Consider the following 18,078-nt stretch of genomic DNA (forward strand, 5'->3'; position numbering starts at 1 on the left):
TCCTCCGATTAGCCGACGATCAGTCCCTCCATCATCACATCGCATCCCGCTTTTTCCATCCTGGCCATCTTCAAATCCGCACGGGAGAACCGTCAACGCCGCTTTGCTTGCCACCCGTATCAGACGACTAGGACACATCATCCCTTTCTTCGATCACACCAAACACCAGTGATTGCGACCATCTGGCTGCTGCCGAACGAAGTATCTCTGGCGACGATTTGATAAGCCTTGGTCTAGGCTTGCTCTGCGCCTCCTGGCCATCACCACTTGAACCCACCTGCTCTTTGGCTCTTGCGAACGACCGCATCCCTTTCTTCCGATTGAAATCCACCGCACGGTACCCTTCTTCGCCACGATATCCGAGACGGCGCAACAACCTCGCTGAGCACAAGCGGTGGCGGTTGCACCATTTGGTTCGCGGGGAGGAGCGGGGGCTACGGAGGGACAGTGAGCAGGGTAACAGAGAAGGCTTATTATTGTCAAGAGCACGGAGAAACAAGGAAGCGCCACGGCGGGCGTGCCGAAGCCGGCTTGAAAGAGTTTTAACAGGCGATTCGGATGGTGCGTGCCAGCGATGGATCCGCAAAGCCAGGCTTTCACCCCGTACAGTAGCAACAACGAGACGTGGCGCCTGCAGTCCGACGTCGCCCGCGTCCAGCAGGTGCAGGCGGAGCACGCGGAACGCATCGCGCGGCTGGAGCGCCGGCAGGAAGAGGATGCGCGCGTGAAGAGTGTTTGGGGTCAGAGTTCGCCGTTCCCGAGCGTTTTGAGCGGAACGCCGCAGCAGAGTGAGACACGCCTCCGTTTACCTTTTGCTATGAGAAGGTTACTGACTTGGTATTGCAGCGCCGTATCAGCAGCCTCCGACAGATCAGTTTCGCAACTTCGACGACGAAGCCAACAACCTCATGAGTAGCCTACACTTAGACGCGGAGGAAGAGCCGCGCAGTAGGGGCATGGGCGCTGCTTCGCGGGCGAACAGCGTGCGCTTCGACGAGACTGCCAACCAGAATCATTTCTCGCACTCGTCGCGGCCATCGATGGATTACTTGCCAAGAGCTGGCAGCGGTCTCGGTGGTCTCTCGATGAACGAGCGCAGCGGTTCGCACAAGTCGGACGGCAGAGCAAGCTCGGTGCATTCTATGCGCTCAGCAGCCTCTGGTCGGGCGAATAGCTTGAACTTTGAAACTTCATACGCGATGGGCGACTCTTCACGGTCACCGATCGGCACCCCGGTTCTCGCTCCCGGTCTGTTGCTACTTGGCTCGGTTCCTGCCATCATCCGCTGTTGGATGAACACGAACTTCAAGCACGATGCGCTCCTTTACGCGGCGGTGTGTACGGGCTCCTACAAGTCGTATCTCGACATTCGGTTGATTCGCAAGCTGGGCTTCGACGAAGATATCGAAAGAGACGCAGACGGCGTACCGACTGTCGAGCTGCCAGTGTACTTTCCAGAGGCTGTCCCGCATCCTACATCTTCGCGGTCAAGCAGCCCTGCGCCGCAATTACCGACAATGACCGTGAACTTTCACGTCGTTGACGCTAGCACCTACGAAGGTGACTCCAAAGCGATCCAGATCTTCATCGGCAGCGACACATTGCGGGCTCACAGTGCGGACGTTCTTTTTTCGTCGAGCAGCCTGACACTTTTCGACGACGAGCACAGCAAATTGAGCATACCGTTAGTCAGGCCGGAGAGCGAGGCGTCATTCAAGAGCCTGTACGTCAGCAGTGGGAACCCGCTTTCTTCGACTCAGCCTGAGAGCGAATCGAGAGAAGGCCTCTACGTGAACGGGCTAGGTCGAGGAAGCTCCGGCGTTTCCTTGACCGCTAGTCCTCCGCCATCGATGAAATACAGGGCGCCTGGAACTCTGAGCGTAGATACTGCAAACGCAGACGCAACTCGGCCTGGCGCTGCTACTTCGGACACGGCAAGTCGCCCCGTAAGCCGGCAATCGAGCACACGACCCTCGCTCAATCCAATAAATACGCAAGGAGACGGTCAGACGGTGCAAATTGAGCCTTCTGCCCAAAGTGCTACGCAGAGCACTCAACAGCGTGCGCCCAACACTCCTGCGACTTCGTCCAATTGGCGCCGCGACGCACCACATCTCCCTGCAAGTGCATCAACAGCGTCTCAGCCTGGCAGCACTCTTGATTGGGCGAATGCTGGCAAGCCTCGCCCAGGTGCCACCGAAACGTCTGGCACTTACCAACGGAAAGACACCGGCATCAAAGTTCTCAAACCAAAGTCGGCGACACGTACCTTCTCTGGCACATCGACTGTCCCTTCTTCCGCCGCGAGTCCAGCAGATGGCCGCAGCCGCTTCTTCGACGATGGCGTCAGACGCAGTACCTCTGGCTTTGATGCTAAAGCGACCGAGACCAGTCGAGGCGACGCCTCGGCAGTCGGTTCGGCCTCGTCACCCTCTGTTGCTCCAGGCGGGGCGACGCAGCCAAAGACGCGCTCGAACCCTGTTGGCGGCGCCAGTGCATTCTCTTGGCTCAACCCCAGCGGCTTGAGCAAGTGATTTGCTTGTCTTCGGTCGAGGACGTGCGCTTTTGCGAGGAACCAAATAGATGAGACGACTACCTTTGACGAGTGGCGCTTGGTTTTTACAGGGAGCGCGGAAGGGCCCTTGCCAGTCGCCTATGCAGGCCTTATGTACTGTAAGCGAATTTTGTCTGCGATTCACTTGCTCCGACTCTTTGCCGTGTGGAGGTAAGGAAACAACCATGTCGCGTCACCCCGCTCCGTGAATGGGGCTCTTTCCGCTTTCCCAGCTTGGCACTCTAGCACTTGTGTTAGTGAGGTCCACTCCGTTGATAAGCCTCGCTCAAATTGTGTTCTCGAATGCTTACCACCACGTCGTGAAACCAAGCCACACGACTCGCACTGTGTGCTTTATTAGGGCTTCGGTGACGCGGCCCCGTCCGTCGAGGTTAATTCTTACCCCAGACTCTGGCGAACACCTGCGATTTTGTGGCAGATCCGAGGGAAATGTCACAGACAAGATCGGTATTTTCTGAATAAATGGTAGTACACCACTAAGCCCACGGGTCAAACTTGAAGATTCTGCACGTTGCAGTCGTGGAAGAGCGCTCTTCCACCGCGATTCTGCCGGAGACTCGCAAAGCGCTGCGCCACGGCTGAGCACCGACTAACCCTAGAACGCACTGCCAACGCGGCGGATTAGGGCTTTAGCATTTAATTGCTATAGCAGTAGCAGAACTTCTACCGAACAAACAAGGAACCCAATTTTCCATGCTCCATGTTGCCTCGTCATCATCCGAACTTGAGCATTTGCGATTGGACGTTGGCCCCATGCTTATCCCAGAGCCAAGACGTCGTTCGTCACTGGTTTGAGGCACGACACATGAGCTTAGACACGCGAAAGCCACGCCTAGTGGAACCATCCGTCGTCTGGCATCACTGACGACCTCGCTCGGATGTTTTTGATAGGGCATAGTCTTTTCGGTGGGCACCTTCTCTGGGTTATTCGGCCGACTACTTTGTCTTGGCTCTCTATCGCGCAACGGTCCTTGTCACTGGCCGCGTAAACATCATGGCAGTGAAACAATCAATGGATGCGGGCATGGTCGATGGCGGTGTCGACCAGCGCTGTGGAAGTAGGTATAAGAGCTGTAAACGCTCCGAACCGTAGAAATATGGCCATCAACCGTTCCCAACAACCATTCAACTTCTCATTCATTCGCTCCGATCCCGACCAGCCATGGCACCAATTTCCAGCTTGTTGACCTTAGGTCTTGCGGTATTGCCGGTTGCGCTTGCTCACCCTGGCCACAGCCATGTTGAGGAGGCAGCAGAGCGTGCCGAATTCGTCAAGAGGAGCCCGAATTCTGTTCGCTCATGCGCAGATCAGCTCTCTCGCCGTGGCGCCTTGGAGGCTGCTCTCACCCGCCGTCAGGAGATGGCTCGTAAAGTCCGCGCCAAGAGAGGCCTTGACAGCCACTTGGTCCGCCGTGACTTTGCGGCGTACAACTTCACCCACGAGTCGACTTCCGGCGTTGCCTACGGCGATGACGAGACTTCTCTCTTCTCCGACGACTCTACCTGTATCCTGCAGCCCGAGGTCACTCAGGGCCCGTACTATGTCGACGGAGAGTTGATCAGGAGCGAGATCACGGACGGTCAGGAGGGCGTACCGCTCTACCTCGACATCCAGCTTGTCGACACCAGCACCTGCGAGCCTGTCCCGGCCGTCTACATGGACATCTGGCACTGCAATGCCACCGGCGTTTATTCCGGCGTGTCTGCCTCCGGCAATGGTAACTCCGATGACACCAGCAACCTCGACGCGACGTTCCTTCGCGGAATCGTCCAGACTGACATCAATGGCGTTGCTCAGTATGAGTCCATTTTTCCCGGCCACTACACTGGACGTGAGTATTCTCTCTCCGCTTCCGAGCCACACAGTTAATTCTAATAACCCCATCCCAGGCGCCACCCACATCCACGTCCTTTCCCACAACACCAACGACACCATCATCCGCACCAACGGCACCGTCCTCGGCAACAACGCCACGACCACGCACGCCTCGCACGTCGGCCAGATCTTCTTCGACCAGGACCTGATCTCGCTCGTCGAGGCCACGGCACCCTACAACACTAACACGCAGGAGCTGACGACCAACGCCGAGGACTCGATCCTGGGCGAGGAGGCTGCGGACATGGATCCTTTCGTCGAGTGGATCCAGCTCGGCGACGACATCACCGACGGCGTCATGGCTTGGATCAGCATCGGCATCGACCCGACTGCGGACGACGAGATCACCTCCGCCGCGACGATCTACAAGGATGGCGGCGTTGCGAACGAGAACTCTGGCATGGGCGGTGGCCCTGGTGGTGAGGGCCCCGGTGGCAACGGTACTATGCCTACTGGCGCGCCTCCGATGGCTTAAGCGAATCGGTTTTGCTGTCAATTAGTGAAGGGGCCAAGAAGAGGAGCCAGAAGATTCGAAGATGGAGAGCTGTCGGAAGACATAGGGGATTGTTGGGGAAAAAGGTCAGCTCCACGGCCAGGAGCTCCTGTTGTTTGTCTGTCACTCATTTACATTCTCAGCACTTGGAGTGCTTGTTTGATGCGCATTTAAACAAAACTTGCAATGTTGCGCCTCTCAAAGCTTCTTTGGCGGTACTTGCAACTTTGTTCCCAATGACGGATTGATGTGGCGATCATTGTGTTTAGATCTTACGAGGGAAAACCGGAAGAAGCCCTCAACGTGGGCTTCTGAATGCTCGATAGATCTCCAAGACACCACTCGCAAAACCATGTACGCAGAACATCTCCCACCACGTGAAATCGTTGGCGCTCTTCACCTCTCCCTTGTACCAGAATAAGACGGCAAGCCCAACACCCAACGAAGGGAGTCCAATCAACAACCATTCGATCATAGAGCGACAGAAACCTCGGAAGTCACTCTCCTCTGCTGGCGGATGATCTGAGAATACTCATTAGTCAGTTGGTATGAGAGCTCTGTCACATTGAAACTCACCTATCTTACCCTCATTGAGCTGAGGTTTCTCCGACGGGGGAAGAGCAGATAGTGCTGATTTGGTGCCCTGCTCCATCTTCACTACCCGAAACGACGTCTTTCAGGGCTGAACATATCACATCAAGCCAGTAGTGGCATGGTTGAGGACACCGGACAGTGGACGCTCTTCTTTGAGCAGCAACCTCGCCACAGTTCTAGGCGCCGAGCAGCGAAGGATCCAAAGGATCAAAGGATCTCGGGTTTTGCGGTTGAGGCTGCGGGCTTTGACTCGGCCTATGAATGTCCCGAGGTAACATCTATCGTTACTATGCTCATAGCAGCTCGAATGACTCCAGTTCTCATGCGTATTATATACTTGCTAGGCTGGCGAACTTTGATTCTGTTCTAATTCGAAAGTATCGGGGGCATAATGACTAAGTTCACTGTTGTCCAAGCGGACGGCTTGTACACCGTAGGTGCCTAATGACGTCCGATGCGAGCGATGTTACCATTGACGAATAGCAAAACAGGATGACAGTGCAGAGCAGACGATCTTTTCGCCTTCATCGACAAAGCACGAGCATGAAGTCGAATACCTCCAACTACAACTTTGGCCAGCTGGACTTGCATCACCAAGGCCATGGTCCGACATACCGGAAGATCTCCGAAACCGCATTAACGGAATAATGCTTCTCAAGCTACGAATGACGGAGGCAGACATTGCCTTATTTCCTAATCTCAAAGTGTTCGTACTACAATAATTCCGTCCGCTTTACTTGAACAACGCAGCTAACCCAAAAGCCAGCGTCGTCCGCATGGGCGTAGGCTACGATCGCCTGGATCGCATTGCTCTCGCCGCTCGCGGCATAACAGTCTGCAACGTCCCCGACTACGGCACAGCCGAGATCGCCGACCACGCTCTGGCTCTCGCATTGACAATGCGCCGCGGAATACTGCTTCACCACGACATGCAGCGAGCAACGCCACCCGCTCTTTGGGCACCAGTAGACACGCCGCTCGTCGCACGCTTGCAGCAAAAGACCTTCGGCATCCTCGGCCTCGGTCGAATAGGCACGGCAGCTGCTCTGCGAGCGAAAGCCTTCGGGTTCAACGTGCTCTTCTACGACCCTTACGTGCCCAACGGCACAGACAAGAGCCTGGCGCTCGAGCGCACGAAAGACATCCGCGAGCTGTTCCGCCGCAGTAATGTGCTGAGTCTACACGCGCCGTGCACGCGCGAGACGAGGGGGATGGTCGGCTACGAGCTCTTGTCCTTGCTGCCGCCCGGCGCTGTGCTCGTCAACACGGCGAGAGGCGAGATCACTGACCTCGATGGCGTCGAGCGATGTTTGAGGGAGAACATCATCTCCGGAGCAGGACTGGACGTCCTTCCTGAGGAGCCGATTCCAGAGGACAGAGTGCATCCATTGATCCAGGCGTATCGCAACAAGGAACCTTGGCTGGAGGGCCGCATGGTGCTGACGTGTCACACTGCATTCTTTAGTCCGGAGAGCTTTGTGGATATTCGTATCAAGAGCGCGGAGACGATGAGAGATGTTCTCCTCTTGGGAACGAACAGCAACGTTATCACTCCGGAGATGGAGTGATGGGCTTGTCATTAAAAGTACATAAGGTAGTAATACAATGCGGCTGAGGACGGATCGTTTTTTTTTTTTCAAGCCGCAGACCTGTTATCGAGCTTTCTCGGTGAGCGACGTTTCGCTGGAGGGCTTGTCTGGTCCTGAGAGTCCGGTTTCTTTACGTTTGTTGCGGGCGCTCCAGTTGATCGTGGCTCTAGCTTGCGAGGCTTTTTCTTGGTTTGTTCCGAAGCTCCTGATGTGCTAGCTTTTGGTGCTTGACAATTCGTAGAGGTCAATGGCTTGCCAGCAGGCTTCGCAGCAGTCTGAGATGCTGACTTTGAGTCTTTCCCGGCTGACGTAGCACCACTGCCACTCGAGGGAGACTGACCCTTGTTCGATGTACTTGGTTTCCCAAGCTTACGAGGGCCCGGCTTTGAGCCACCGGAGGCTTGCTGCGGCGGCGATGTCCCTTTTGGTGCCGACGAAGGCTGTTGAGCTTGTCCACTTGATGCTGAAGCTTGCTTCGTATCATTTTGTGTGCTTTCCTTGGCCTGATTCTGCTGCCCCTGAGCATGTGATTTGGTTTCGCTGGCATCCTGCAATTTTGACTTCGCATCTTGACTCTGTTTTGCTGTTTCAAGTTTTTTCTTATCATCCTCCTTCTCAGCGTTCGGATCCTTCTTCTCACCGGATCCGAGTGAAGGCATCCACGAAGAAGCGGTCTCCGTCCACGAAGACCCGCCTGCACCCTTCGCCGACGAGGCCACTGCATTCACCTCGCCAACATTATCTCCAGCGATTCCCTCCAACTCTTCCGCAGTCGGTGCCTCTGTCTCCTGAATTGCTCCACACATCTTCTCCAACGCCCTCTTCTGCTGCGTAGTGGCTTTCCATCCAGGCAAATCCCCTGTCACTTTCCTAATCGCAGAGCCACCCGCCTTAGCCAGGTCAAAGAACGGCCCGTGAATAGCACCAGCCGCAGCACCAATGCCACCCGTGATCAACGAGACCGGACCACCAACAAGAGTCCCCGTCAAGGTTCCCAGTGTTGCACCAAGTCCTACACCGAGCCCCGAGCCCGCAGCAAAGCCCTGGAACGAGCCCGATTGAAGATATCGTGCGGTTTTGCCAAAAGACTCTGCTTTGATAGATTCGTCCAGCTTCATTTCCAAAAGCTTCTGTCTCTCTTCGGGATCGCCGCAGCCCGCGGCAGCCCTTGCGTACTCCTCTGCCTTCTTCTTGGCTTGCATTGCTGTGTTTGCGGCTTGCGAGGCTTCTCGCTTCTGCTCTTCGGATGTCATGGCTTGTGCCTTCTTGTCGGGTGGGGTTTGCTCGCTCGGTTGGCCTTGTTGGCCTTTCTGGCTTTGCTTGCTTTGCTGGCTCTGCTGATTCTGAGTGCCATTACCCTTCTTTGCCGGTTTGGCGGCTCCATTCTCGCCTTGTTTGCCAGCGGCCTTCTTCACCTGAGGACCAGCACCATTCTGGACAGACTGGCCCTGTTTGCCGGTGCCGTTCTGTGCTGCTGCCATCGTGACGGCGGGCTTACAATCGACTCACACTCGCAATTGAGCAGCTCTCCGCAATTGATCGATCAGGTCCGGACGCGATAGTCGGGCTCTAGTGTCTCGGGGCGTTGTCGTGTAACATGGGATGAGTTGAACAATGCTCAACGGAGATGCCGCAAGCGTACCAAGGTTGTGGAAGAGCAAGACTCTGAAGTTCGACCGTAGCACGCATCAATCGTGCTATTGCCCAGCCTCTTCATCATGATCCAAACCTGATATGCCGGTGACGGCAAATATGACGATGTACCGAAGTCTAATTTCCAGGTCGTGCAGATCCCGATCCAAAGGAGGGTCCACTTCTGAGTCGCAGCCTCTGTGGGTATGGAGTGGAGTCCGATGCTTGCGAAGGCCGATCACCATGATGGAGCCTGGCCGAGTGATCGAGGTAAGTACTACGTTCTGTAGGAATGATATGCTGTGTAGGTGACTTTGTGCACATGTGGTGGGTCGCAAGCTGGCAATTCCAACCGTCGTATGAATACGAGCCGTCGTTCTCGCGAGTCTTCCGAGTGATCCTGCGGACCCAAAGCTGGGGAAGGAGTATAAAGTTGTTTTCTCCTCTTCTACCTACGCTACGGAGGCTACCCTGTCAATCCACTGTAGTAGTGTACCGTCGTGCATAGCAGGTGGCGGAGCCTCGGCCATGTCCTAAGCGGCAGCGCCGGCACGAGCGACGGTTGCCAGGCGGCACACTACGCCATGCACGCTTTGCGCAAGCTCTTTGTTAACGGAGCAAGGGAGCTTGTCGCTGGTCAGGTGCCGGTATTAAGCTGCAAGAATACGAGACGAAGTGCAGGAGCAAAGAGGTCCGGCCGTGAAGCGACCCTGAGGAGTTTAGCGTAGCGGCATCGTTACCACGGGCGTTTGTGTGCCTGTGCGACTTGCGTCCGTGTTGCCGACCGCTATACTTGGAGGTGGATCTATATAAGCCGATCGCTTCGTCACTGTGGGTTTCACTTTCACTCTTCAGCAATCTTCTTACTTACACGCCAGCGACTGAGCCTTCCTGCTTCACTCGGAACTTCCACTTTGCAACCGCATTGAACAACACCAACCCTTCATCCACAGACTCATCACCATGAAGACCACTGTTTTCGCCGCCATTGGCGCCCTCGCGACCACCGCCACCGCACAGTTCTACAACGTCAGCTCCAAGCCCTTCAACCTCGTCCTGAAGTCCGACAACCAGACGCTCGACGACGCCGCACTCTACGCTTGCCACGAAGGCGCAGCCATTGAAGGTCTCTGCCTCGGCAGCAAGAACCTGACCGACGCCTCTGTCTTCACTTTCAACACCTCCTCCTTTTCCGAGCCCACCAACAGCAGCATCGGCGACCCTGGCATCATCTCCTGGAACCTGCAGACCACCGAGCTTCTGGTTCCGTCTTCCCTGACGCTCCAGAACAACCCGACCACCAATGTCGGCATCCCGCTGCTCTACACCGGCGACGATGAGGCCCAGCTCGTAGCTTTCGACGAGGACGATCAGCTCAACATTCAGGGAACCCTCGACGACACGGTCTCTCCCTTGAACTTCTCCACTCTCACCAAGGCGTACTACCGCTGGTACATTTGCGACACGTACTGGGGCTATGCGTACACCACCCTTGCTTGGGTGAGTAAAAGTATCACGAAAAGAACTGAGGTCTTAGCTAATCATGCACAATAGGTCTACGGCAACGGAGAGCCTCAGAACCCGAGCTGCCAGGGCGTCAACGTCACTCGCGTCTACACCTAGACTGGCCTCGAGCTTAGAGGAATACACGAGCTATACACGAGCCCACTCAGGCACAGAGAGAGCGAGGAATTCGAGGACGATGCACGCATATCACGACTTTAATACTGTACTATAACACCTAATGAAACACTCCATGAATCATTTCCTTGACGCAGCAAGGACCCATTTCCACCTCTCTCCATCCCTATCCGCCTCAATTACCGTCAATAAAGGGCAATACCGCCTTCAAAAAGCCCTCCGGACTCTCCTCGGCCAGATAATGCGCCGCACCCTCCACAACACCCTCCACCACCTTCTCAGCCTCCGTCACCTCAAGCGCCATTCCCCAAGCCCCCTCCCTATGCCGACTAAACTCCCCACTCAAGACCATACTAGGCACCACACATTTCCCTAACTCCCTCACCCACGCCCCATTCTCCTCCGCATCCTGCCCAAAAGCCCTATAGACCCCAAACGCGCACCTTAGCGCTCCCGGCCTCGCATACGCAGCCGCGTACGCATCGACGTCCGCCTCGCCGAAGGCGTCGAGATTATACGTGATCTTCTCCAAGAAGTGGCGCACGTACAGCCTCTCGCGGCCCGCGACGAGCGCCTCGGGCAAGTCCGCGACGGCGTGGAAGACAAAGTGAAACTGCTGCACGGCACTATCTGTGAGCTCGCGCTCGTACGTTGTTGTGCCGGGCAGCGGGCACTCGCCCCAGACGACGCTGCGCACGCGAGAGGGGTGCCGGCTTGCGAGCGCGAATGCCACCATGCCGCCGATGTCGTGGCCGACGACGTGGACTGGGTCCGTGATGGCGAGTGCGTCGAGCAGAGCGAGGAGGTCGCCGGCAATGGTTGTTTTGCGGAAGTCGATGTGGTTGGTAGAGGACCGGCCGGCGCAGCGGTAGTCCGGCGCGAGGCAGCGATAGCCTGCGTTGGCAAGGAACGGGATCACATGCCGGTATTGGTGAGAGGTTTGGGGGAAGCCGTGGAGGAGGATGATGGTGCCCTTTTCTGGGTGGGTTGAGGCTGGGTGGTCTAGGTAGGCTATTCGGACGGCCTCGGAGTTGGGGCCTTCGAGGTCGATGGCGCGGTATGCTGTGGGCATTTTTTAAGAATGTGCGTAGGTACTGATAACCTCCAACATCCTGCGTGTACGTCGCATCTGTGATATATGAGACGAAAGATTGCACCTACCTCTCAGCATCTACAAGCGCTCACATGGTTGATACGACTCTCTCAGGCTTGGTATGACGCTCGCGATTGATAATCACAGACACGGCGCATTGCAAAGCATACTGTACAAAAGACAATTTGGCCGGGTATCGGCGTCCGTCGAGCGTCATGGGGAGCGACACGCTGTATCGCCTTCTGCATCGTGACGGCGGGGATGACGCTCCAGAATGTGAGGCGATGGCCGATCTCTGGACGACCTGCAGGGGGCTGAATTCGGTGCGCCGCAGCCAGATCCATGTCACTACCGACATGGAGCCTCAAAATTCTCCGGCAGGGTGGCTGCAGTGCGACTCGAAAGCTCAACAAAATCTCCAACCCTTTTCGCGATGCGGCCGAATCCGAGAGATGTCGTGTTTTCTCCGTTATCGACAGACGGATCATATCTTTCGCGCCTAGAGGTGGTCCCACACACCTCCCGACTTCGCGCCGCAGCCGCCTGGGCGACGGGATGGCCCTCCACCTCATCATTACAGCATTTATCAGGTGACGCTATCCACGGGCACTAGTAGGGACAATCTTTCGGCCCCCGTCTGGGGATGACGCTTCTCTTTACTGCTGCATGTGAGACACCGCATGGCTTTTCTTTTTGTGGAGATGTCATGAAATAGAAAGAACAGCCACCCGGTACTTGGAAAGATTCTGTCCCGCCAGCCCGCCACCGGAGTCAATTCCATCCATCATGGACCGAACTCGGCATTCGCTCAGAGGCGCAAAAGAACCGCCTTTGAGACCGCACGCGGCGAAATCATCAGAGGAACGCCAGTCGCTTTTATCGTTCTATCAGAGATATTCGTACCGAAATGGCCCCGGCGAATATAGCGACAACCATCACAATATTTCACCGCCTCGTGATGAGACGAGTTGGGAAAAAGCCGTAGCCTATCTGTCGGCCGACGTATCGACAAGATGGACCGATCTAGTCCTCCTAGTCTGCTTCATGATCTCGGGCCTGGTCGATAGCGGCGCATACAATGCCTATTCATGCTTCGTTTCTATGCAGGTTAGTCAACTATTCAACGAAAAATCTCATCCAACCTTCCTAACACTCACACAGACCGGCAACACCATCTTCCTCGCCCTGGGCGCCAACTCCCTCCCCGTAGCCTCGCCCTCCCTCGCCTGGACCAAATCCATCACGGCCATCCTCTCCTTCATCCTCGGCGCAGCCCTCATCTCCGCCTTCCACCGCAACTTCGGCCCGCGCAAACGCTGGGTCCTTGCCGCCTCCTTCACCTTCCAGCTCCTCGTGACCGCCGCCGCGGCCGCAGTCATCACGCACGGTGGCGCGAGCGAGTCGCCCGCGAAACCTGGCGAGCCGTCGGACCTGTCCGGCGTGCCGCGCGACATCGGCTTCCCGACCATCGACCTCGTGCCCATCGGCCTGCTGAGCTTCCAGGCGGCCGGCAAGGTCGTCGCGAGCCGCGTGTTGGGCATGAACGCTCTGCCGGCTGTCGTTCTGACGACGCTGTATAATGACCTGGCTTCGGATCCGGCGCTGCTGACGGCGGGGCTGGCGGGGAATGTGCAGCGGAATCGTCGGGCGGGCGGTCTGGTTGCCTATGTTTTTGGGGCGTTGGTTGGAGGCGCGTTTGCGAAGAGTGCGGTCGGGCTTGCGGGCGCGTTGTGGTTTACGGCGGGAATCAAGTTTTTGCTTGTTTTTGCTTGGTTGTTCTGGCGGGAGGAGGGTAAGGAAGAGGAAGGGGAGGCATAGGGAGGGTGGGTATCATAGAATGTAGCATATGCTATAGGAAATTAAACATGTCTGCTTGCTGTGTTGTCTTTTATTCGTGAAAGGGAAAAGGAAACCGGTCATCTCAAATAGGAAAGGATATTAAGTCACCTTGACCACGAGCTTGCCCCGGGTCCTGCCAGTCTTCAGCCTCTCATAACCCTTGCCCGCATCATCCAGACTAAACTCCTGCTCGATGATAGCCTTCAGCTTCCCCTCCGCCATCCACTTCGCAAGCTCCGCGTACTGCACCGCGTTCGCCACGCAGGTGACGAATTGGAACTTGCGCTGCCCGCCACCCAGCGCCTTCGGCCAGAGGAAGATGCTCAGGATATTCTTGATGACGCTGAACTTTGCGTTGCCCGCGATCGTCACGTAGCTGCCCTCGGGCTTGAGGTACTTAGGCGAAGCCCAGTACAGGTCCGCGTCTGCGAAGACGTTGTCGATGATCAGGTCGTACTGGTTGCCGCTGCGCGTGAGCGTCTGCACGACGTCCTGCGAGCGGTAGTCAATGACCTCGTCGGCGCCGAGGGACTTGACCAGCTCGGCGTTCGCGCCGCTGCAGGTGGTAGTCACGTAGCAGCCGAGGATCTTCGCGATCTGGATTTGGTAGGTGCCGACACCACCGCTGCCGCCGTTGATGAGGACCTTTGAGCCGGACTTGATGAATGGCGCGATGGTCTGGTACGCTGTCAGCCCGGCGACGCCGAGCGTGGCGGCGTGCTTGGGCTCGACACCATCGGGGATGGGCACGCAGGCTTCCTTCGACGCGATGAGGTACTCGCCCAGCGCGCCGAAGGACGGCGGTGCGGTCTCGCCGAAGACGCGCTCACCGGGCTTCAGGTGTGGCAGGGTGCTTTCGATGACGGTGCCGGCGAAGTCGAGGCCCGGGACGCCCTTGGAGAAGACGAAGCGGCCGAGGAGAGGGAGTTCGGGGACCTTGTAGTCGACGGGGTTTAGGGAGGCGTAGGAAACGCGTACGAGGGTTTGATCTTTGGACAGGTTCTTCGCGTTCTTGGGAAGAGGCCAAGAGCTGGTGGCTTTTAGGTTCTTGTGTAGGCCGCCAGCTGTGCTTTCGTAGGCGGCGGCTCGCATGGTGTCGCCAAGTGCTGAGGCCATTTTGTTCGTTGTGTAATTGCTATCGTGCTGTTGACTGACCAGCCGGTTTTCGTGTAAAATGTGAGTGACGCTGGATGGGAGATCAAAAGCAATCCAGAGCTTTCGATGGCGGGATATATATTATCGACACATTTAGCGCCGATCCTCAGGCGAGCGGATACGGAAGTTCGGCGGGGTTGCTGGATGACTTAGCGAGTGCTGGAGAGCCGTGGCACTTGCTCTTGACCCTTCGTAAGCAAGCCCCAGCCGCCCGGACATTAGGTACCACCTGTCAAGCTCGGTTTGCGCCCGGCGATATCATATCTGGCACGGATATCACGATAACCACAGCGTTGTCTGAAGCTTGAAAGCACGGATGGAAAGTGCTTCCGGAGTCGGGGTTTCCCATGAAACCCCGAATCACATAATCGAGGTGGATCAATATACAACACAGATCTATCTACTTCTACACACTAACAAAGAAGAGACAATGCACCTTACTTCAGCTCCGTCAACTCCTCCTCCAACATCAGCTGGAAGCTGAACGGCTCGAAGGCAACGCCTTCGCCAATGAAATGCTTGCTCATCGCTTCGACCCAGTGCAGACGCAGCGAGTGCAACATGGCACTGGTGCCCTCCATGACGACGAGGACAGCGACAGTGAGGAAGAACCAGACGGTAAAGAACACGAAGATGGCGATAATGCCAGTGGCGCCGCCCATGCCGAAGGCGTTGGCGAGAGTCATGGACCACAGGACCTTGGACAGCTGCTGGTGAGCAAGAGAAAGAGCCCAGAGACGGAGGTAAGAGGCTGTGTGGGAAACGCAGTTGAGGCAGAACTCTGGAAAGATGTCAGCCGATGCTATCATGACGAGGAAGAGGGTTGATTTGCTTACCAATGGTGTGGATGACCTGGTGGATCATGACCTCGCTGAACTCGAACTCCTCGTGCTCGTCGTCAAGATCCTGGCTGATCATGGCGGCACCATCCATCTCTGACTCGACAGACGGCCTGCCGTTGGCGTGGGCGCTGTGCCCGCCCTCGTCATCATCGTCATCGTCAAGAGCAGAGACACGGGTGTTCTCGCCAATGCCGCGGTATCCTTGGGCGCGAGCGCGGTTGTGCTCCCAGCGAAGGTAGAATGGTTTGAGGAACAGCAAGATCGGAACCTGGACGACGGCAAGAAGAAGCAGGATGACCTGGACAGCTCCTTGGCCGTTGTAGAGTTTTTCATTGATGGTACCGGGAGAGAGGAACATGTAAATCAGCATGTTCAGAAGTCCAGGGGGCTGCTCTCCCATCGCATACCAATCAATGCTCCACTTGTAGACGATGCAGAAGACCAAGTAGCCGAAGATGGACTGGAAGAAAATCATGCCTGGGATGAAGTTGCCCCAGATGTCGATCGGCGTACGGAAGTGACGGGCGTTGATGTACGAGAGACACAGGTTGTAGGTCATGTGCGCCCAACCCATGATGATGGACAGCTTCATCTTGTAAGAGTTCGAGAAAAGCAGGTCGTTGTCAGTCTCGTGCCAACGCCAGTCCAAGCCAAAGGGATAGGTGTATCCTTCGACGCGAGAAGCAGTGATGACACCGTCCTTCTCAGGGTCGTAGCCTTCAGGGAAGTTCCACTGCCACATGGAGGGGAACAGGGAGAGCTCCTTCGAGAAGATATCACAATAAAGAATTCCGGTGTACATGGAGAAGATACCCATCATGAGCATGATGTAGCGACCATAGAAGGCCATGCCAAACAGCTCGTCTTGCTTGCCGCGCTGAAGAGGCTTCTCCCAGTAGATCATAGCGGCGGCTGCCATGGTCATGATGAAACCGTGACCGAGGTCACCAAACATGACGGCGAACAAGAACGGGAACGTGACGATGGAGGGAAGACCAGGGTTGACCTCGGTGTACTTCGCGGTACCGTATGCGTCAATGATAGTCTGGAAACCGAGGGTAAACTTGTTGGTCTTGTTGTAAGTTGGCGGTGTCTTGGACGTCTTGATCTGGTTGACGATAGTCGGCACGCTCAGGCCAGCGCGGTCGTTCACGTCTTGAAGCGTGGACTTGATCAAGCCCAATGAGTTCGTCGGGCACCAGGCCTCAGCAACCAAGGTCTTGCGGGCGGGGTCGTAGCTGAAACGGTTGAGGGTCTGATAGACACCCTTCTCCTTTTTGGTGACAATCATCCAGGCAGCAAGAGAACGACCAATCTGGTTGAGCTCCGCATCGAGAGTACGCTTGGTGTTGCCCAGAACGTTGGAAAGGTCCTGAAGACGAGAGTTGACCTCGTGCATCTGATCCCTGCGGAGCTCGCCATTCTCATCCACATTGTAGATGCTGGCACCCAGACTCTCCGAGATCTTACGGATCTTCGCAATAATCTCCTTGCCGTGGGCGAAGATGACGAAGACATTCTTGTGAACCTCCTCGTTCTTCTCCGGGTCAACGATGGGGTCAGGGATTTCGCTCTGGTTCATGTACAAGTTGCCACGGAGTGTACGCCACAGAATGCGCTCAAATGCGCCCATCCTCTCTCTTGGAATGACACCAGCGACGAAGCCAATGTTCATAACGCTGAAGCTCTGCTGCTGTGGAGCATCCGTAGAGCCGTTGGCCTGCTCCACGTCGCGCAGCAGAGGCGCGTCATCGGAAGAATCAATGCTTTGTCTGATCTCCTCCGTCTGACCTCTTGCGCGATCAAAAAAGCCACCGGCCTCGCGCAAAACCCAGCGCCACTCCGTGAGCTCGGTCTCGCGCTTCTTGAGGGTCTCGTAGCTCTCGTTCAGGCCGTGAATACGCTGCTCGAGGCTCTGGCTGCGGTCGGCAAGCTCGTCGATTTCGGAAGCAGAAGGCGCTGCCATGTTGTTGGTGAAGTCGTAGATGGGGCGCATGCCAATACCATTACGCTCGATCTGCTGGCGGAAGTAGTTGAGCTGGCGCTCGACGTTGTCAAGGCGGCGGATCTCCTGGGTGAAGGTTCGCTGGAAGGCGGTGGTGTCGGGGTTCAGCTGGGTGTTGTCAGTCTCCATGTGCCGTGTATATGCGCTCGTTCTCATCGTACATCTCTGAACTGCATGACACCCAGCTCTCCCAGGGCCGAAACGACCTCGCGGCCAATCTCGTTGGCCACGTAGAGCTGGGTCAGCGTCATGTCCGCCGAGCGGAAGAGCGAATCCTTTCCGGCCGCCATCTTGCCTGTACCTCTCTCGAAGTAACCTGAGAGGCGATCGGCAGATAGTGGGTGATGATGGGGTGCGATACGTGTGTTTGGGCAGAGCTCAAGGCAGCTTCGAGAGTCGAGGAGACCATGGCGAGTGGTGCGTGCTGTGAACGCCTCAGGCATCAAGAAATGGCCTCGCGTCCTCGAAACATCCGCCAAAGACGTCACCAGCCGAGCCGGCCCAAGACAGCTTGAGAGCGCCGTGAGCGAGACATCATTATCCTACGCATTCATATGCTTATTACTACTGCTACTTGACGACTCTCGAAACCGTCAAGTTATCATAGTCTCTGGCTGGCGATCTCCGGGCTTGACACACTCTCCACGCTTGAACACAGACGCTCAGACATCGCTCATGCCTCCAGGGCATTCTATGTTGCGACACCCACAGCCGGCCACTTGCAAAAAGACCACTCGCCGTCGT

At 56.3% G+C, this 18,078-nt stretch overlaps 10 protein-coding genes across 10 annotated transcripts; 5 read left to right on the plus strand and 5 right to left on the minus strand.

Annotated features, from left to right (window-relative positions):
* Positions 1 to 3: 3 nt before the first annotated feature.
* Positions 4 to 2,893, plus strand: WHR41_02513 (uncharacterized protein). The gene is made up of 2 exons (XM_069371119.1): positions 4 to 788; positions 847 to 2,893. Exons 1-2 carry the CDS (start codon positions 575 to 577, stop codon positions 2,532 to 2,534), a joined length of 1,902 nt encoding a protein of 633 aa, XP_069231747.1. The 5' UTR covers positions 4 to 574; the 3' UTR covers positions 2,535 to 2,893.
* A 787-nt stretch (positions 2,894 to 3,680) lies between these two features.
* Positions 3,681 to 5,318, plus strand: WHR41_02514 (uncharacterized protein). Its single transcript, XM_069371120.1, has 2 exons — positions 3,681 to 4,407; positions 4,466 to 5,318. Exons 1-2 carry the CDS (start codon positions 3,738 to 3,740, stop codon positions 4,924 to 4,926), a joined length of 1,131 nt encoding a protein of 376 aa, XP_069231744.1. The 5' UTR covers positions 3,681 to 3,737; the 3' UTR covers positions 4,927 to 5,318.
* On the minus strand, positions 5,016 to 5,705 carry WHR41_02515 (uncharacterized protein). The gene is made up of 2 exons (XM_069371121.1): positions 5,521 to 5,705; positions 5,016 to 5,466 (listed from the first exon to the last, which is right to left on the minus strand). Exons 1-2 carry the CDS (start codon positions 5,594 to 5,596, stop codon positions 5,243 to 5,245), a joined length of 300 nt encoding a protein of 99 aa, XP_069231745.1. The 5' UTR covers positions 5,597 to 5,705; the 3' UTR covers positions 5,016 to 5,242.
* Positions 5,706 to 5,889: 184 nt separating this feature from the next.
* Positions 5,890 to 7,163, plus strand: WHR41_02516 (uncharacterized protein). The gene is made up of 3 exons (XM_069371122.1): positions 5,890 to 5,971; positions 6,030 to 6,244; positions 6,305 to 7,163. The coding sequence occupies exons 1-3, from the start codon at positions 5,930 to 5,932 to the stop codon at positions 7,104 to 7,106; spliced, it is 1,059 nt and encodes a 352-aa protein (XP_069231742.1). The 5' UTR covers positions 5,890 to 5,929; the 3' UTR covers positions 7,107 to 7,163.
* Positions 7,164 to 7,174: 11 nt separating this feature from the next.
* Positions 7,175 to 8,608, minus strand: WHR41_02517 (uncharacterized protein; the record flags this gene model as incomplete). The annotated part of the gene is made up of 1 exon (XM_069371123.1): positions 7,175 to 8,608. One exon carries the CDS (start codon positions 8,606 to 8,608, stop codon positions 7,175 to 7,177), a length of 1,434 nt encoding a protein of 477 aa, XP_069231743.1.
* A 968-nt stretch (positions 8,609 to 9,576) lies between these two features.
* On the plus strand, positions 9,577 to 10,553 carry WHR41_02518 (uncharacterized protein). The gene is made up of 2 exons (XM_069371124.1): positions 9,577 to 10,259; positions 10,314 to 10,553. The coding sequence occupies exons 1-2, from the start codon at positions 9,723 to 9,725 to the stop codon at positions 10,380 to 10,382; spliced, it is 606 nt and encodes a 201-aa protein (XP_069231899.1). The 5' UTR covers positions 9,577 to 9,722; the 3' UTR covers positions 10,383 to 10,553.
* A 22-nt stretch (positions 10,554 to 10,575) lies between these two features.
* WHR41_02519 (uncharacterized protein) lies at positions 10,576 to 11,472 on the minus strand (the record flags this gene model as incomplete). Its single annotated transcript, XM_069371125.1, has 1 exon — positions 10,576 to 11,472. One exon carries the CDS (start codon positions 11,470 to 11,472, stop codon positions 10,576 to 10,578), a length of 897 nt encoding a protein of 298 aa, XP_069231900.1.
* A 711-nt stretch (positions 11,473 to 12,183) lies between these two features.
* On the plus strand, positions 12,184 to 13,372 carry WHR41_02520 (uncharacterized protein). The gene is made up of 2 exons (XM_069371126.1): positions 12,184 to 12,600; positions 12,655 to 13,372. The coding sequence occupies exons 1-2, from the start codon at positions 12,280 to 12,282 to the stop codon at positions 13,309 to 13,311; spliced, it is 978 nt and encodes a 325-aa protein (XP_069232072.1). The 5' UTR covers positions 12,184 to 12,279; the 3' UTR covers positions 13,312 to 13,372.
* A 59-nt stretch (positions 13,373 to 13,431) lies between these two features.
* Positions 13,432 to 14,448, minus strand: WHR41_02521 (uncharacterized protein; the record flags this gene model as incomplete). Its single annotated transcript, XM_069371127.1, has 1 exon — positions 13,432 to 14,448. One exon carries the CDS (start codon positions 14,446 to 14,448, stop codon positions 13,432 to 13,434), a length of 1,017 nt encoding a protein of 338 aa, XP_069232071.1.
* A 380-nt stretch (positions 14,449 to 14,828) lies between these two features.
* On the minus strand, positions 14,829 to 17,714 carry WHR41_02522 (uncharacterized protein). Its single transcript, XM_069371128.1, has 3 exons — positions 17,496 to 17,714; positions 15,324 to 17,442; positions 14,829 to 15,268 (listed from the first exon to the last, which is right to left on the minus strand). The coding sequence occupies exons 1-3, from the start codon at positions 17,622 to 17,624 to the stop codon at positions 14,925 to 14,927; spliced, it is 2,592 nt and encodes an 863-aa protein (XP_069232070.1). The 5' UTR covers positions 17,625 to 17,714; the 3' UTR covers positions 14,829 to 14,924.
* Between the last annotated feature and the right edge of the window lie 364 nt (positions 17,715 to 18,078).

Source organism: Cladosporium halotolerans (assembly GCF_011745625.1).
Source record: "Cladosporium halotolerans strain TM138-S3 chromosome Unknown Sca6, whole genome shotgun sequence".
Classification (NCBI taxonomy): Eukaryota; Fungi; Ascomycota; class Dothideomycetes; order Cladosporiales; family Cladosporiaceae; genus Cladosporium; species Cladosporium halotolerans.

What these genes read in the sequence shown, in the direction of transcription:
- WHR41_02522 (XM_069371128.1), bottom strand. Translation starts at nt 17,624, where the DNA reads ATGGCGGCCGGAAAGGATTCGCTCTTCCGCTCGGCGGACATGACGCTG. An exon ending in GTGTCATGCAGTTCAGAGAT is followed by an intron (nt 17,443 to 17,495) that starts GTACGATGAGAA and finishes GACAACACCCAG; the next exon opens with CTGAACCCCGACACCACCGC. An exon ending in CCAGGTCATCCACACCATTG is followed by an intron (nt 15,269 to 15,323) that starts GTAAGCAAATCA and finishes ACATCTTTCCAG; the next exon opens with AGTTCTGCCTCAACTGCGTT.
- WHR41_02515 (XM_069371121.1), bottom strand. Translation starts at nt 5,596, where the DNA reads ATGGAGCAGGGCACCAAATCAGCACTATCTGCTCTTCCCCCGTCGGAG. An exon ending in GCTCAATGAGGGTAAGATAG is followed by an intron (nt 5,467 to 5,520) that starts GTGAGTTTCAAT and finishes GAGTATTCTCAG; the next exon opens with ATCATCCGCCAGCAGAGGAG.
- WHR41_02516 (XM_069371122.1), top strand. Translation starts at nt 5,930, where the DNA reads ATGACTAAGTTCACTGTTGTCCAAGCGGACGGCTTGTACACC. An exon ending in AAGCGGACGGCTTGTACACC is followed by an intron (nt 5,972 to 6,029) that starts GTAGGTGCCTAA and finishes ATAGCAAAACAG; the next exon opens with GATGACAGTGCAGAGCAGAC. An exon ending in TTATTTCCTAATCTCAAAGT is followed by an intron (nt 6,245 to 6,304) that starts GTTCGTACTACA and finishes CCCAAAAGCCAG; the next exon opens with CGTCGTCCGCATGGGCGTAG.
- WHR41_02520 (XM_069371126.1), top strand. Translation starts at nt 12,280, where the DNA reads ATGGACCGAACTCGGCATTCGCTCAGAGGCGCAAAAGAACCGCCTTTG. An exon ending in CATGCTTCGTTTCTATGCAG is followed by an intron (nt 12,601 to 12,654) that starts GTTAGTCAACTA and finishes ACACTCACACAG; the next exon opens with ACCGGCAACACCATCTTCCT.
- WHR41_02513 (XM_069371119.1), top strand. Translation starts at nt 575, where the DNA reads ATGGATCCGCAAAGCCAGGCTTTCACCCCGTACAGTAGCAACAACGAG. An exon ending in GAGCGGAACGCCGCAGCAGA is followed by an intron (nt 789 to 846) that starts GTGAGACACGCC and finishes TTGGTATTGCAG; the next exon opens with CGCCGTATCAGCAGCCTCCG.
- WHR41_02518 (XM_069371124.1), top strand. Translation starts at nt 9,723, where the DNA reads ATGAAGACCACTGTTTTCGCCGCCATTGGCGCCCTCGCGACCACCGCC. An exon ending in CGTACACCACCCTTGCTTGG is followed by an intron (nt 10,260 to 10,313) that starts GTGAGTAAAAGT and finishes CATGCACAATAG; the next exon opens with GTCTACGGCAACGGAGAGCC.
- WHR41_02514 (XM_069371120.1), top strand. Translation starts at nt 3,738, where the DNA reads ATGGCACCAATTTCCAGCTTGTTGACCTTAGGTCTTGCGGTATTGCCG. An exon ending in TCCCGGCCACTACACTGGAC is followed by an intron (nt 4,408 to 4,465) that starts GTGAGTATTCTC and finishes ACCCCATCCCAG; the next exon opens with GCGCCACCCACATCCACGTC.